General features: G+C 40.3%; 1 protein-coding gene across 2 annotated transcripts in view; it reads left to right on the top strand.

Moving 5' to 3' along the window:
- The first annotated feature begins 986 nt into the window (after nt 1-986).
- Nucleotides 987-14244, top strand: part of smyd3 (SET and MYND domain containing 3) — a 62115-nt gene continuing 48857 nt past the window's right edge. Inside the window, exons 1-2 of one of the 2 annotated variants that reach the window (XM_068592670.1) lie at nt 1023-1159; nt 6862-6921. Coding sequence is in view for 1 of the 2 variants with exons in the window: in XM_068592587.1 (XP_068448688.1) it covers nt 999-1159 (161 nt within the window). In the remaining variant the exon portion in view is untranslated. Of the gene's footprint in view, nt 1160-6861; nt 6922-14244 lie in introns of both variants that reach the window. The other variant, XM_068592587.1, reaches the window with a different exon arrangement.

Here is a 14244-nt window from a genome sequence, read left to right on the forward strand (position 1 = left end):
GATTTTTTTCAGTCACAGTAGCAATACATTTAGTTGAGAAGACCTCATTTAGCAGAAAAGACTCATGCCTTATGAAGAGTCGCCAAGTGGATTTGCTGTGACCACTTTCATGGTTTTCAAGTTTGATCTTCTAAAAGAAATTCCCTTTTTACCTACAGGCAATGTGCACACTTTTATATTGTCCTGCTGTTCATTTCCATGTATCTCAATAGTATAATAAGGCTTCTCTGACACAGGATACATGTTTACATTTGCAGAGAGAGAGAGAGAGAGAGAGAGAGAGAGAGAGAGAGAGAGAGAGAGAGAGAGAGAGAGAGAGAGAGAGAGAGAGAGAGAGAGAGAGAGAGAGAGAGAGAGAGAGAGAGAGAGAGAGAGAGAGAGAGAGAGAGAGAGAGAGAGAGAGAGAGAGAGAGAGAGAGAGAGAGAGAGAGAGAGAGAGAGAGAATTCTCAACCCATAAAGGATTACTTTATGTTGCTGTTAAAAATCACCAAATCTGAAGATAAATGGTTATCACTTGACGAGAAGTGTATGAAAAGTTGTCATCTGAAAAGTAACTAGAAACTCAAACTGCAGTTGAAGTTGCGTGAAATTGTAAGTACACTTAGCTAAAAGTAACAGTCTAATTAATACAACAGTTCTGCAATAACTCCGATTATTTTGGAGGATTGTACCTTTTTTTTGTGGTTAAAACTGCATTTCTTTCTACAGAGATGTGTATGTCTTATAGCCCACCTTCATTAAACATAAAACAATTAGAATGTTTAGATCATTAATCTTCTTCTTAATGATTTATTTATTGACAGAAATGTCCCGTTAAACATAAAGAATGTGACTGATCGAAGGATCGGTAACGATTGTGGCCTGCACGACAAACTTGCGCAATTATACGTGACGTCATTACGCAACGTGTGCGTCTGTCACGTTACGGATGTAAACACAGCCCGGTTCACGTGTAGGCAAAAAAAAAAAAAAAAAAAAGACCGGGAGAACCCGACCATGCCACCGAAGCTGGAGCGATTCGTTAGTCCCGGAAAAGGTAACGGTCTGCGGGCGACCGTCCGGATAAAGAGAGGACAGCTGGTGTACTCCACCGAGCCGCTGGCCTGCTGCGTGTCCAACAAAGTGGCCGGAGAAGTCTGCCACCACTGCTTCTCACGGTGAGACAGGCGGTCCTCGGACACGCTAACGTGCTGCTTTCTTTACTTATCGATGGTACCTGCTCGTTTAAAAGTGCGCGCTTATTGTGTCATGTTTTTTTTTTGTCTGAGTCACAGTACATAAAGTAGATACATTGGCACCACACTGTCCTCCGATATTGTGTATGTTTGCCGTACTCTTGTGCATTATATATATATATATATATATAGAGAGAGAGAGAGAGAGAGAGAGAGAGAGAGAGAGAGAGAGATATTACGATTAATTGCGAGCTACATTGGCACACATCGTTGTATTTTGGCAGATGCAGATAAATTCCTTAACTTGCCACTAGAGGGCACCATTGTCCTGTCATGGTTTCAGAGGAGTCCAAAAGGCAGCAGTGGGTACATCCTAGTCTCTAAATTGTCGTTTCCTCGATCCTCGATCGAACCGGAAGTGCTTTTGCGCCGCCATATTGAAGGCCGTCCCTAAGCTCTTTTTCGGCTCGGAGGATCGAGGATCGAGGAGGGAAATCGGAGGAGCCATGATCGAGGAGCCCCGAGCACAGGCTTCCAGGAAGTGTTTTAACGCTGGACACGCCCCCTCACCGTTTTTCTGTTATTTGATTGGACGCTGCAGATCAGGACTAATCGCTAGAGTTTCCAGAGTGAAGACGATCACAGAATAAACTCAATTTTAGAGCGTTTTCCTATTCACCATCTGGTTGAAACACACTTTTTACAACATGTATCGTCCTTTCATTTAGTCACGTGAGGCTGATTTTTCCTGTCAGTTTGATTATTATTGGTTATTGTGGGTTATTTTATAATAATGTGACAATCGGAATATCAAAACATACAGACATATAATAAAAAAATAAAACGCATTACGCTGGTATGAGCAGGACACCGAACATAGTATAAATACCACACACTGTGTATAACTACTCAATGCAGTTTGCTTAACAGGTAACAGACTACAGAGAACATACATCTATTACCTGACAGGGTAATATACGTTTTTATTATTATTGTTAGTAGTAGTAGTAGTAGTAGTAGTAGTTTAACACTGGTAAATCAACTGCAAACAAGATAATTTTTAATCAATATTTGAAGTGGATTTTTATTAGAATGTTTGCTAAAACTGTCTTGAGCAGAAAACAATTCTGTTTCAAAGATCATGTTTATGAACACAAACTCCGTCAGCTGTTAAAGTGATTGACAGCTGATCCAGCTATGATCAGCTGTCAGTCGGGTGCAGTCATCAGAAACCGACGTCGCTTCACGTGACGCTTTTAGAGAAAAGGATGTGTCATGTCTCTTAAAACATATTTCCTCGCGTCTTCTCTCGCTTGGTTTCCTTGCGTTTCTCCATGCACCTCTGGTGGGAGGGACTAAGACGGAAGGAAAGGACGCAAGTGAGGGAAACAGGGATGCAATTTAGAGACTTAGGATGTACCCAGAGACGCAGCAGTAGAACTGACACACTATTGACATTATAAAAAAATCCAGCAATAAAATGTCAATATGATGATTGCAGATGACAAACTGCAGATATGAACCGCTTCTTCTGCGCAAACATGGGGCGCAGGCTGATTGTGCTAACAAGTAGCTCTAGTGAAACTGAATCGTATCAATTTTAATGTGGGGATCGCTTCAAAAAAACACTGATTCTCAATTTAGACAATTTTTCTGTAGAAGGACCGAGTGCAAGGCCAAAATGATCAAGTTCACTGTGTGGCTGTTAAAATGTAGTAATATCATTCATTCTTACGTTATGTTATACTCTATTTAAAACCCACACAGTAAATTTGTCAAAGTAAATTTTACTCAAATTGAAAAACTACATTTGATCCCAGTATACATAGAGTAATTTTTTCTCGATTTAGTGTTCATATTTAACTACTGATATTTTTACTAGAATTTGATTTAAATCTATATAGAATTACATTTAACTCTATATAGTTGGATTCAATGTGAGGATCTTCAATATTCTGCTAATGTTTTACTTACATAGTGCATATTCCTAACATGGGTTGATGTGGGCCAAGAAGGACATTTTGCCCCGGTGCCTAGCAGGTAATATGACCATGATTGAGTGGCGTGGACTATGTGAGGAAGATATTTTAACAAACTATTCATACCATTTCAAAAAAGTTGAATGAATATAAATCTGTATAATATATACAATGAACTAGAACAGAGGGTTTTATCCTCATTGCCTATTCCTTCTCAGTATAAACTCTTTAAATGTAGAACAGATGTCCAGTGTATCCGTTTTCTGCCTGATGTGATGATTTGTCCTTCGTTTCATCTCATTTGCTTGTGATATTTGTCCAGCTGGGTGATTAATAGCAGCACTGCTGCTTTCTCTGCTGTAGCCCAACCAACTTCATCAAGCTAAATAGACGTATGTGAATTTAATGAGACTGGTAATCAGAGTTGGAGTGTCACAGAGTTTACGCCTGATTTCTGGTACAGAAACTGCAAGGTGAATGAAGGGTAAATTTCTGTGGCTTATATACTATGCGTGTGTATGAGCCTTTGTAGCTAATGGAAGATAATTAATGAGAGCAGATAACCTCTGGGAGGATTTCAAGATAAAGCGCATGTCCAGTTTTGATTTCCACATGAAGCTAAAATGTATTTGAGAGCTGGATCATTTCAGCAGCAACTGCTCACTCTGTGGATCTCCATTTGAAAGGAGCAAAGAACCTTTCACTTCTTACAGGGTGTTGCTCTGTGCAGTGTGGCGTGCGTGCCTTGTGTGAGCAATGAAAAGAGATCAATGTGATTGAGCTCAAAAGTTAAGATGTATCGGTACAATCTCTGATGATGTGTGTCATCATATGCTGTCAGATATCAGATTATTAGTCTCAGTATGGTTACAGGTGTTTTTCTGATCTTTATTTTAAGAGACGTGAATGTAAGGCGATGTATGTTTGATGGGAGTGAAGGTGAGGATACTGAAAAATGGACAAATATACTTTTGAGAGAGTTGCAGCTTCTCAAATATGAGGATTCATTGTTTTAGATATTTTCTAACCGGGTTTTAAGATGATGGTTTAGTTTTATTCTATGCACTCAATAATTGAAATGGAAGAAATGAAAATCTGAAGTTTCCCTTCTGCTCTGATTCTAGGCTGTAGGACTCGATAGCAAATATGCTTTAGTGTATGTTGCCCGAGGACGGCTCATATTGATTATTTACTACATGTGTTTTGTTGGTTGTTATACATTACATCGGAGCTCATTGTGTGCTGGCTAAATAAAAAAACAAGCACACATGTTTCTCATTATTTGGCACACTGAGTATCCAGAGCTGTAATGTCCGGCCGGTTCGTTCTCGCTGTGAGAGGACAGATCCCCTCAGTGGGTTTACGTCAATGTCTCATCGGCCAAACAACATGGTTCTGCTCCCAATGTACTTATTACTAGACAGCATCCCCAGTGGCCATGTGGCGCTGACCAACATCCACTTTATACACTGATAATGAAGTTATTTATTATTCATCTGCAACTGTTCACTTAGAAAGAGGCTTTGCCCTCAGCTACTGCGTGGACAGTCGTAGAAGACCGTTGAGTGTGTTTCCTCTGCCAATCACGGGAATGTACGCTTAGTAATTTTTTCTGGGTAAAGAATAGCAAACAAAAGCCCTGCAGGGATGTAAATGTGGAGAATTGCTCCGACAAGAAGTAACAGCAGGGTAGTATTGTTTATTTGGTGCAATTTGAGTTTATTCTTCCAGCTGCTCCCTTTTACAGGCTGCAATTCATTTAAAACTAGAGTGAGACATCAGACTTGAGTTTGCATGCATCCATAACTTGTTATGCCATTACTGATTTGTGTGTCTCAACATAGTCTTGCATATTAATTTGGCAAACATCGTTCACTCCTAGTATTGACTAATCTGTTTTGTTTGAAGTTCTCACTATTACTGATGCGTCGTCATACTAATGCTCGTTGTTGTGGTGATATGGTTTATAAAAGTAGCCCCCACATTAACATGCAGATGCTGTTCACTGATAATTTCACCCCACAAAAACACAAGCTGTGGTTTGATTGTTGAGTTACCTCAGCATGACTATAATGCTTAAATAGTTTTCAAGTCCTTCCCAGCCAAGTTAGCATCATCACGCTGAAGAGGGCAGTGCTAGTCGGTCGACCACTTTGGTCCAGACTGAAATACCACACACACACTATTTCATGACTGCTGGCTACAAGCCCTAACATCATAATGTGACATTTATTCAATATCTCAAAGAACATATTCACTCATTCACACAGGAAGATGAAGTTATAACAACCAAAATCAATAATAAATTAAAACGTTTGTGCCTCCACTGAATACCATTATTTTTCGAGGAAAGTATGGAACAAGACAGAGGCCGCGCTGTGCAGAGTATGATCATGTTTTTGTGATATTGAATATGTGTCATGGCTACATCTGCTTGGCTCGTGGCTGACACTCATCTTGTATTGATTTGATATCAGGGAGAGATCTGTGAGTTGTATTGGTGTCACAGAAACAGTTGTAGAACATTGGAACACAAAAAGTCACTCGGGCACGGCCGGACAGCCCGGAAAAAAGGACCCCATTAATTACACACACACATACACACGTACACGTACACACACACACCCTAAGGCAGGGATTACGTATCTACGATATGTAAAATGTGTTTTCCCGTTTTCACTAAAACACAATTAGTCTCACAGTGTGACTGAATGTTGCTGAATGTGTGCAGATCTGAGTGTGCATTTTTTGTGCGTGTGTGTGCCCGTATGTATTTGAAGAACAACAGAAATGTAGTGTGTCCGTGTTGGGGAAATGAGCAGGTGGGGTTGGGGGATCAAAGCTGAAGTTAATTACAGGCCTTGAAGGCTGTATGTAAGTAATGACTGATACATGCTAAAGAGATTACACACACACACGCACACACACACACACACACACACACACACACACACACACACACACACACACACACACACACACACACACACACACACACACACAGGATTCAAATTGCCAGATGTAACCAAACAAACAACTATTAGAGGTTCTCAGACTCTGAGAGCGAGGAGGAGGTAAGAGAGATTGATAATAGACAAAGAAATAGGGGAAAAAAACAAACATTTTTTATTAGGAGACAATCCCTTAACATTTCAAAAGGCACAAAAACAAAGTCAAGTTGTTTTTCTTCTTCCAAATTCTTTTGCATTGCTTGCTAATTTATTCAAAAACAACGTTGTGTAACGATCTCTTTGGCATCAGTGTGTTAATTGTGTTTCCCTGAAACCCATTTGAAGTTAATCAGTGGTGTTGTAAATGTTTTTATGTCAATGTTAGTCATGTTGTTTTCATCACCTGTCTGATGATATCACATGCCAGTTGGGTTTTATGTTATTGTTGTGCATTCTTTTGTGGACCCCGGCAGGTCGTATCGTCACTCAGGCGTCAGCTCATAACAATACTACTTCAAGGTTTGAGCTTCATTTCTGGCCGAAACATGTTGTAAACTAAACATCAGAGCAGATGCAGTGAAAAAGAAATCAATGCATGGCCACTGTCAAAAAACTGTTAATCAGATGAAGGTGGTTGGAGGATTGTATTCTATTCCTCATTCCATCATTTTCTAATAGTTGTTTATGATTGTAAAGTTGCTTTGCTGCAACATAATAAAAAATAGCATTTTTTTTCTTTCCCATCATCAAGCAGAAACTCATCAAAACTGGAAGAGGAAGAGTAAAGAGTAAAGAGTTCCAGAGGAAGATGGAGGTAGAAGAGAGATGACACACTGTCTCTGTTGGACAGATAACTCATCACACACAGACACACAGAAATTCTTTGATGGGTTTTTCTCTGGTTTTGACAGACCAAAGAAGAACTAAGATGTGTTACTCTCAGCTGTCAGGTTGTGTGTGTATTTGTGTGTTTGGCAACAGGAGCAGGGCGACAATATTTCTGTCAGATGAAGTCTTTTTATTTGACACCAATCTCTCACTCACCGTCTCTTTGGACCACAAAAAAGAAATACACACACACACACACACACACACACACACACACACACACACACACTTCTGAACAGTGGAAGTTTTCTCTTATTTATCGCCAGCAACTTTTGATTAAAAGTTGGATAAACCAATTTCCAAAGGGTCTTCATTCTTTAAACAAACATGAAATATTGACAGGCAGTTGACTCAAAAGTTTTGTTCTAATTTCAGTTGGATTTAAATCCCTGTTGGAAGCTGAACTAATGCAAATACAACAAAAAGCAGAAAACAAGTTAAAAGATAAATGAGATTATGTCACAGTCTTTTCCTGCAGTGTTAACTCCAAACTGATCCAAGTGTGTTATGCTAAATAAGCAGGGAGGTGTCAGATTTTGGCTCATGATATTTATGTGCATTTGACTGCTGGATATTTGATGCAGCCAGTGTACCGAATAAACAGACGTTTGCTGCAAGCAACATACACACTGACCATATAGATACTCAACATTATTCATCACTGATGTGTTTTCCACAATGGATCAAATGCCACTCCAGTAGCCCACATGAGCCTCAATTTTAACATGTAAAACAGGTGTTTTTATGCTTTTTGTTTATCTTATGTTGGTCGTGTGAAAAAATAGGAGAGACAACTGTAATGTTTCTATAAAAACCTTTTTGATTAATTTGATGCATCTCTCACAAACTCTCCACTGTTATGGAAAGTTAAATACATCTCTCACGTACAATTACACTAAGTCTGTCAACCATAAAGTCAAACCACCTTGTTATACCGTTAAAAAAACCAGCATCTGGTCAAAAAGGCGTTTAGCCAATTTCACATGCAAAAGTTTGTATTATATTGTCATCCTTCGTTGCTGTGTACAATGACGCAGCTCAGGAACATGTGCAGTGATTCAACTGACTTAATGAGTCGTCTCTGGGGCTTCCTGACTGAGTTGAATAATCAACGTTTATCATTAATGACAGCCTCAATGCATATAGAGCAGATTTATTAAACACAGGAATCATATTCTTTTCTTTATTTGAAACATCTTTTCAGTTGCTCATCTTTTTTTTTCATTTCACATTTAAAATCTGCTTCACTTTTGTCTGAATGCACCGTTAGAGAGCGCTGTACTTTACATATTTGTGCGAATACTTTCTATATATTTTTCCCTCACAGCATATTATGTTCTTTTCTCAGTTCATTATCTGTCTTCATTCCATCTTCAGACACAAACTGTCAAGCATCCACCCGTCTCTCTTACTCACGCCCATTTTTTTCATACATTTTATCACTTGCTTATGCATACACCATTTTTCCCCCCTTCTTCCCCATGTATCTTACACACACACACACACACACACACACACACACACACACACAGTAACTGATAAGAGTGTGGATGCAGTGGTATGTGAAGCATACAGATTACTACTTTAGACGCAGTTAAACAAGCCGGCAGAAAGAGGAGCTCAGGCAAATGAGAGAAGAGAAACGGTTCGAAAGGCGAGTCGGCACTCCTCTTTCCCTCGATTTATCCTCCCATCTGCTACTTCGAAAATCTATATCACCTTCTTCTCCTCTTTTTCCACAGTTTTTCTTGTCATCTGTTTTCCTTCTCTTCTCATTCACCTCTGTTTTCCTCGCCCTTCTCTTCCACCATCTTCTCATCCCTCATACATGTTGGTTCCACCTGCTTTTGCTTGCTCCTCCTGCCTCCTTCCTGATGTAGATCATTTAGCTTGCATCTGCTGCTCTCTCCTCCCCCCATGTTCTCCATCTCCCTCTAGTTTTACTCTTTCCCAGCCTCCTGCCGTTAGAGACCCAGGTGTCTCCAAACATCTTGGTGTTGGCAAAACACACACACACACACACACACACACAGCTGTATAATTTGCAAACCAAGTTATTTCCTGTGAACTGGGAACACACCTCCTGCCCATGTGTGTATCTGCTTAGTATTCATCAAGTAAAACACCTACATGTATCATCTTAACTGTACTTGTGAGGACCAAATGTCTAAAAACAATTTTTAACGTTGACCCTAACGAGGAAGAACATGTATTTGTTCTGAGGTAGTTCAGCTTAGGAAGTGCAGAACCGTGTGCGTTTGTTCCCAGATTTTGAATAAAATGAAAGAGCTCCCTCTTGAGTCGCGTTATTCCACTGATTTTACTGTGATGCTTATGTCTCAAGGTAGAACGCTAAAAAGAAAACATAATTTAAGTTCAAGTGGACAGAAATAGTTTTCTGAATGTCTGAGATATGAAGTGGTCATAGCACGCGCATTGTTCGACTGCAGAGTGTCCTTTTTTTTACGTCATACTGGTGGAGCGGCTCCGTGGGTCGGGTACTCATTGAAAGCCCTCGGTCTAAAATCACGGCTCGCTACTGTTTTTTGACAGCCAACTCGGATGATTAATCCCATTTCTACTTGCTTCATTCCTTTTTAAATTCTGGTTGTTCAGAAATGGACCACATCAGTGCTCATATTTCTTCTGGTTTATTCTCTTTCTTTACCCCGGCTCCTCCAATGCATTAAGATTCACTCAGAATGTGAATCCTAACCCGTTTGCTTTTCTCAGTTTTTTGCATTTTTTGTAATTCGATTTTTTAGCTTTTGCATGAGATTATTGCATATTTTATCCCATCTAGAATGTTCTACTTTGTAGAATTGTTTGGGATTAACTACCAAAGAAAGGACACAACCTACACTAAAGAGACCAACAAGTTCTGAAAAGGTCTTTCTGCAATACATAAACACAAAAAGTACTTTTACAAAATGAAAGATGTTCCCTTGAGGCCATATTCTGTGGCCATGTGCATGAGTGTATGTATATGCACCCTTGTCATCATGATAATAAAATGCCAGGAGGAGACTTGTCTCATAAGAGTCCCCTCCGGTGTCAATGAATCATCCTCTAAACAACCATTAAAAACCCAGCAAGTGCTCCAGGATGTTGTGGACGCAGCACAGCTGGGGACACACACACACACACACACACACACACTGGCAGCAGTGCTTTACATGCCAGTCACCAGCCTACACTAATCTCACATGTTGATGTGAAGCTGAGCTGTGGATGCCCACAGTGTACCGAGTGGTTCAGATCTGTGCTGGACTACTGTATTGTAGCATAGAGGCAACACTGGATGGCAGTAGTGTCACTTTAGGAAGCTTGTTTGTTGAATTCTCATACTTACAATATTTCACATTTACTTTATAATACACAGCAGTAGAGGTGCTGGCAAAGAGCAGATTGGCTTTGCTGCATGAGGAAGATCTCATTTGTTAAACTATCTAATAATTGTGGCTCAGAAAAAGGTTTCTGTCTGTGAAACATGAAGTGCTGTTCTAGTATTCTTCAACCATTTTGAAGGCATCTGAAATGTTGTTGATTTGTGTTCATATTTGTCAGTAATTTACTTTTATGCACTCCACACACCACCACTACCTGTCATGTGGGGGAGTGAGTCATACCATGTTGTGTTGGCCACTCAGCCTGGAAATGAGAAAATTCACTCAGGCACGGCCGGACAGCCCAGAAAAACAGGACCCCACTAATTATTAACATACACAAGCAGGCACACACACACACACACACACACACACACACACACACACACACACACACACACCACATAACTAAATCTCTCATGACTGCAGCACAGCAGCCCATTCTCACAGGAAATTAATTACCATGCTACACACACTCACCAACAGAGACATGCTGAGGTAGGCCTAATTAGGTGTCTGATAGCGTAGATTTAACAAAACTGACCACATACGCACACATTTGAGTGCTCTCATGTATGCTCTTGCATATCAATGAGGAAAAGCAGCATCTTAGTCACTTCCTCTACTGGCTGGTGACAATTTTATGTTTTTGTCTTTTCTGTCTGTGTCACTGCCCTTATCTTTGAGAACAACCTACTTTTTCAGCAGTTGATGATGATTGCATGTTTGACATTTTGCACAACTTCAGACTTGGCTAATTTGCTTGGTCAAAAAAACTCTACTGCCGTCGATTGACAGCCCAGAAAAACAGGACCCCATATCATCCTGAATGTAGATAGATATCAAAAGTGTGAAAAGTACATTGGTCACAGCAGACAGGCTGTACTTACTATCTTAAGGGAGAAAAAAGGAACAAAATAAGAGTAGTACATAGGGAGAGAAAGAATGTGTCTATTTTTTAATTAATTCTTCTACATGTTCCTAATGAAATCCATCTAATGTTATTCATGAGTTTTCCTACTGTGCCCGCACTCCAACCATGGACCTGCCATCCACAAGACCGTCACTTCACACAGCATCTGACGCAGAGGGAGAAGAAGGGAAGAAAAAAGACACCGGGAAGAAAGTGTCAGGGAAAGAAAGGGATGAAGAGAGGGTGGAGGAAAAGAGGGAAGATAATGAGCGAACATGGCTGAAGGTGAGGCACATGTGTTTCACGGAAGAAATCATGATCTATCTATGAAAATGAGTATTCTTATAAACATGAAAGTATGGCTCTAATGAACTGACAAATCTATATCAGGACATTCATATCTTTCTTGCCGTCTTTTCCAGTTTATTTTGATCCATCTTGTTCTGTTGTTATTATCCACATCTATATTTGGACTACGTTGAATCAGGGTGCATATCATCCCGTATGTACTGTATGTAGCAGCGTATGTTCTTGTTTGTTTTCCCCTTGAGGCCAGAACAGAGTCGTCTGTATTTGAATCAAGGAATAATGTGTGTGAATTGTACAGAATGTATGTGGGTGTTTGCTTACTCTTAGTCATTTGGGAAAACAGTTGGCTGAAAAAAGAAATATTTTTATTGTCGTTAGGTTTTTGGAATGCATAGTATTGTATTTTTGCCAATAAATCTGCCAGCCCAAACCTGTGCCCGACCAACAGAGTCGTGGGTCGATCTTCCTCTTCTCAGCACTATGTCGTCATCTGCCATGTTGGAGGAAATGACATGCCGATATCGTCTTGCATACTTATGATTGTGCTGAAATTCAGATGGCCTTGAAATCATATTGCCAATTGGAGAGAATGTGAGCTCTCTCTCTCTCTCTCTCTTTCTCTCTCTCTTTTTCTCTCGCTCTTTTTCTCACTCTCTAAGTGGATACGTTGAAAAAAAGAATAGCAGTCACCATAACAACAGTTGCTGTGGAGCACCGATGCATTAATGTGCATCAGTAACTAACTATACGGTATTGGACTGATATTCCCTCTAGGTTTCTGTTTGTATGTCTCTCTCTATCCTCTCAGTAAATTAATTTGTGAAACTGCTGAAATCAAATAACCATATCGTAACGCCTGTTTTTGGCCCAGCCGGTGAATTGAATACCTGTCAAATCAAGTTACTTTGTCACACACTCAATGTTGCCCTTAAACTGTCCAGCGCATTGATTTACATGAGCTGTGGTTGATCCCACAGTAAAAACAGTATGGCAGCATTACATTTCATCTTGTTGCATATATCATCAGGTGCCCATTTTGGACGCACTTTATTTACGATTTATCAGCGTTGATTCCTACAGATAAGTTTATGAATATTAAACTCTAGTATCATTACAGTAGATGAGAATTGTGGCTCCTTGATATAGCCAAAGAGATGCGTTTTCAATAAATTACATTGTAATTATGTTTCTGATTCATTCACAAACGTTAACACGTTAAGTTATGGAAATCTACTGTCTCTGATATCAAAACGACCTGTACGTGAACTCAGTATAGCGCTTTCAGCACGGGACTGCCTTCTAAAAAGCACCATATCCCACAAAGTCACGCTGCAGGGAACAAGTTTAGAACTAAGAAACGTGTCATGGTTAGCATCCGCCTTGCTGCCCGGGCTCCTGGAAGATGGATGGACTTTCTGCGGCTGGCAGCTTGTGATGTGACCAAACTCTGAGTGCCCGAGTTATGTTCTCAGCTCATCTGTTGAAGCTGCACAGGACCTGTCTGTGTTTAGATCTGGCCTGCCCATATCTGCTGTTATTGCATTGCGACCCATACTGCAGGCATGTGTTTCTTAAACCGTGGGTGGCTTCCATGTTTCTGGTAGGTCTCAACGTGACAAGAATAGCTGTGTTTTCACGAACCCCTGTACCAGGGTGGAACTATAAATTTAACCATTGGGCTCCAGGCTGGAAAAGTTATCGCAAATATGACACGGCAACACAACAAGAGCTGGGTAGGAAGAGGTAAAGGAGGCGATGGATGGAGGGGAAAGCTGTAAATCACAGCAACTAAGAGGGCGAGGAGGAGAGAACCTAATAAAGGAGTGTGTTTTGGAAACTTGTTGAAGCCTGTGGGTGGCCTCAAGCCAAATACAACAGTCCAATCTGGTGGCACACTGATAAACAGTCAGAGGAAACACTTAACTTTTGACGCTAATATTAACAAGCAACAGCCTTCTGTCAGACCCACGCTGTGTGAGTAAGTGTGTGTTCATATTATACATCTGACTTTGCCTTGAAGGTCTCCATAATGTCATCTACAGCATTCATATGTATGTCCAATCTAATCAAATGTCCCATATTCGGTACGATAAGCCCCAGGCTAATGTAATATCATCCATCATAGCTTGTTCTCCATTAGGCCATTTTGTGTGTGTAAGCTCATAATACCATCCATTGTCTGATCTAATTAGCAGTACTTTATCATTTTCTCTCCCTTTCTCCCATCATTTAAAAACCACACAGAGTGACTTGCTGTATATGAGCTCATGTCAAACGAGCCTCAGGCTCCTCTGCTAAGCCTGACGCCCCTGCGCTTTGCTTCTCGAATGTTGTAATAACCCTAGTAATGCAAAGAAATCCTTCACACACAGAAATGGAATGCCAAGCAGTCTGGGTTATTAGTTGTCAGTACTTGTGCATGCAATTTGCAGAGACTTTCAAAATGAGCATAATTAATAAGATAAATTGTACCTCACTTAAGCCCAGAAATAATGTATAAAATGAGATTATCAAGCTGTGCAGACACATGATCCAAAAATCCTGTTGTTACAGAGGTGAGATTAGAGGTTATAGTCTTGGAAAACCCTGCTATGGGCCATCCTCGCCATCGAGTGGACGCAGGCCATGCAATCGTGTAGTC

Source organism: Clinocottus analis, unplaced genomic scaffold (genome assembly GCF_023055335.1).
Source record: "Clinocottus analis isolate CAN_PGR_092001 unplaced genomic scaffold, fCliAna1.0.p SCAF_1, whole genome shotgun sequence".
Lineage (NCBI taxonomy): Eukaryota > Metazoa > Chordata > Actinopteri > Perciformes > Cottidae > Clinocottus > Clinocottus analis.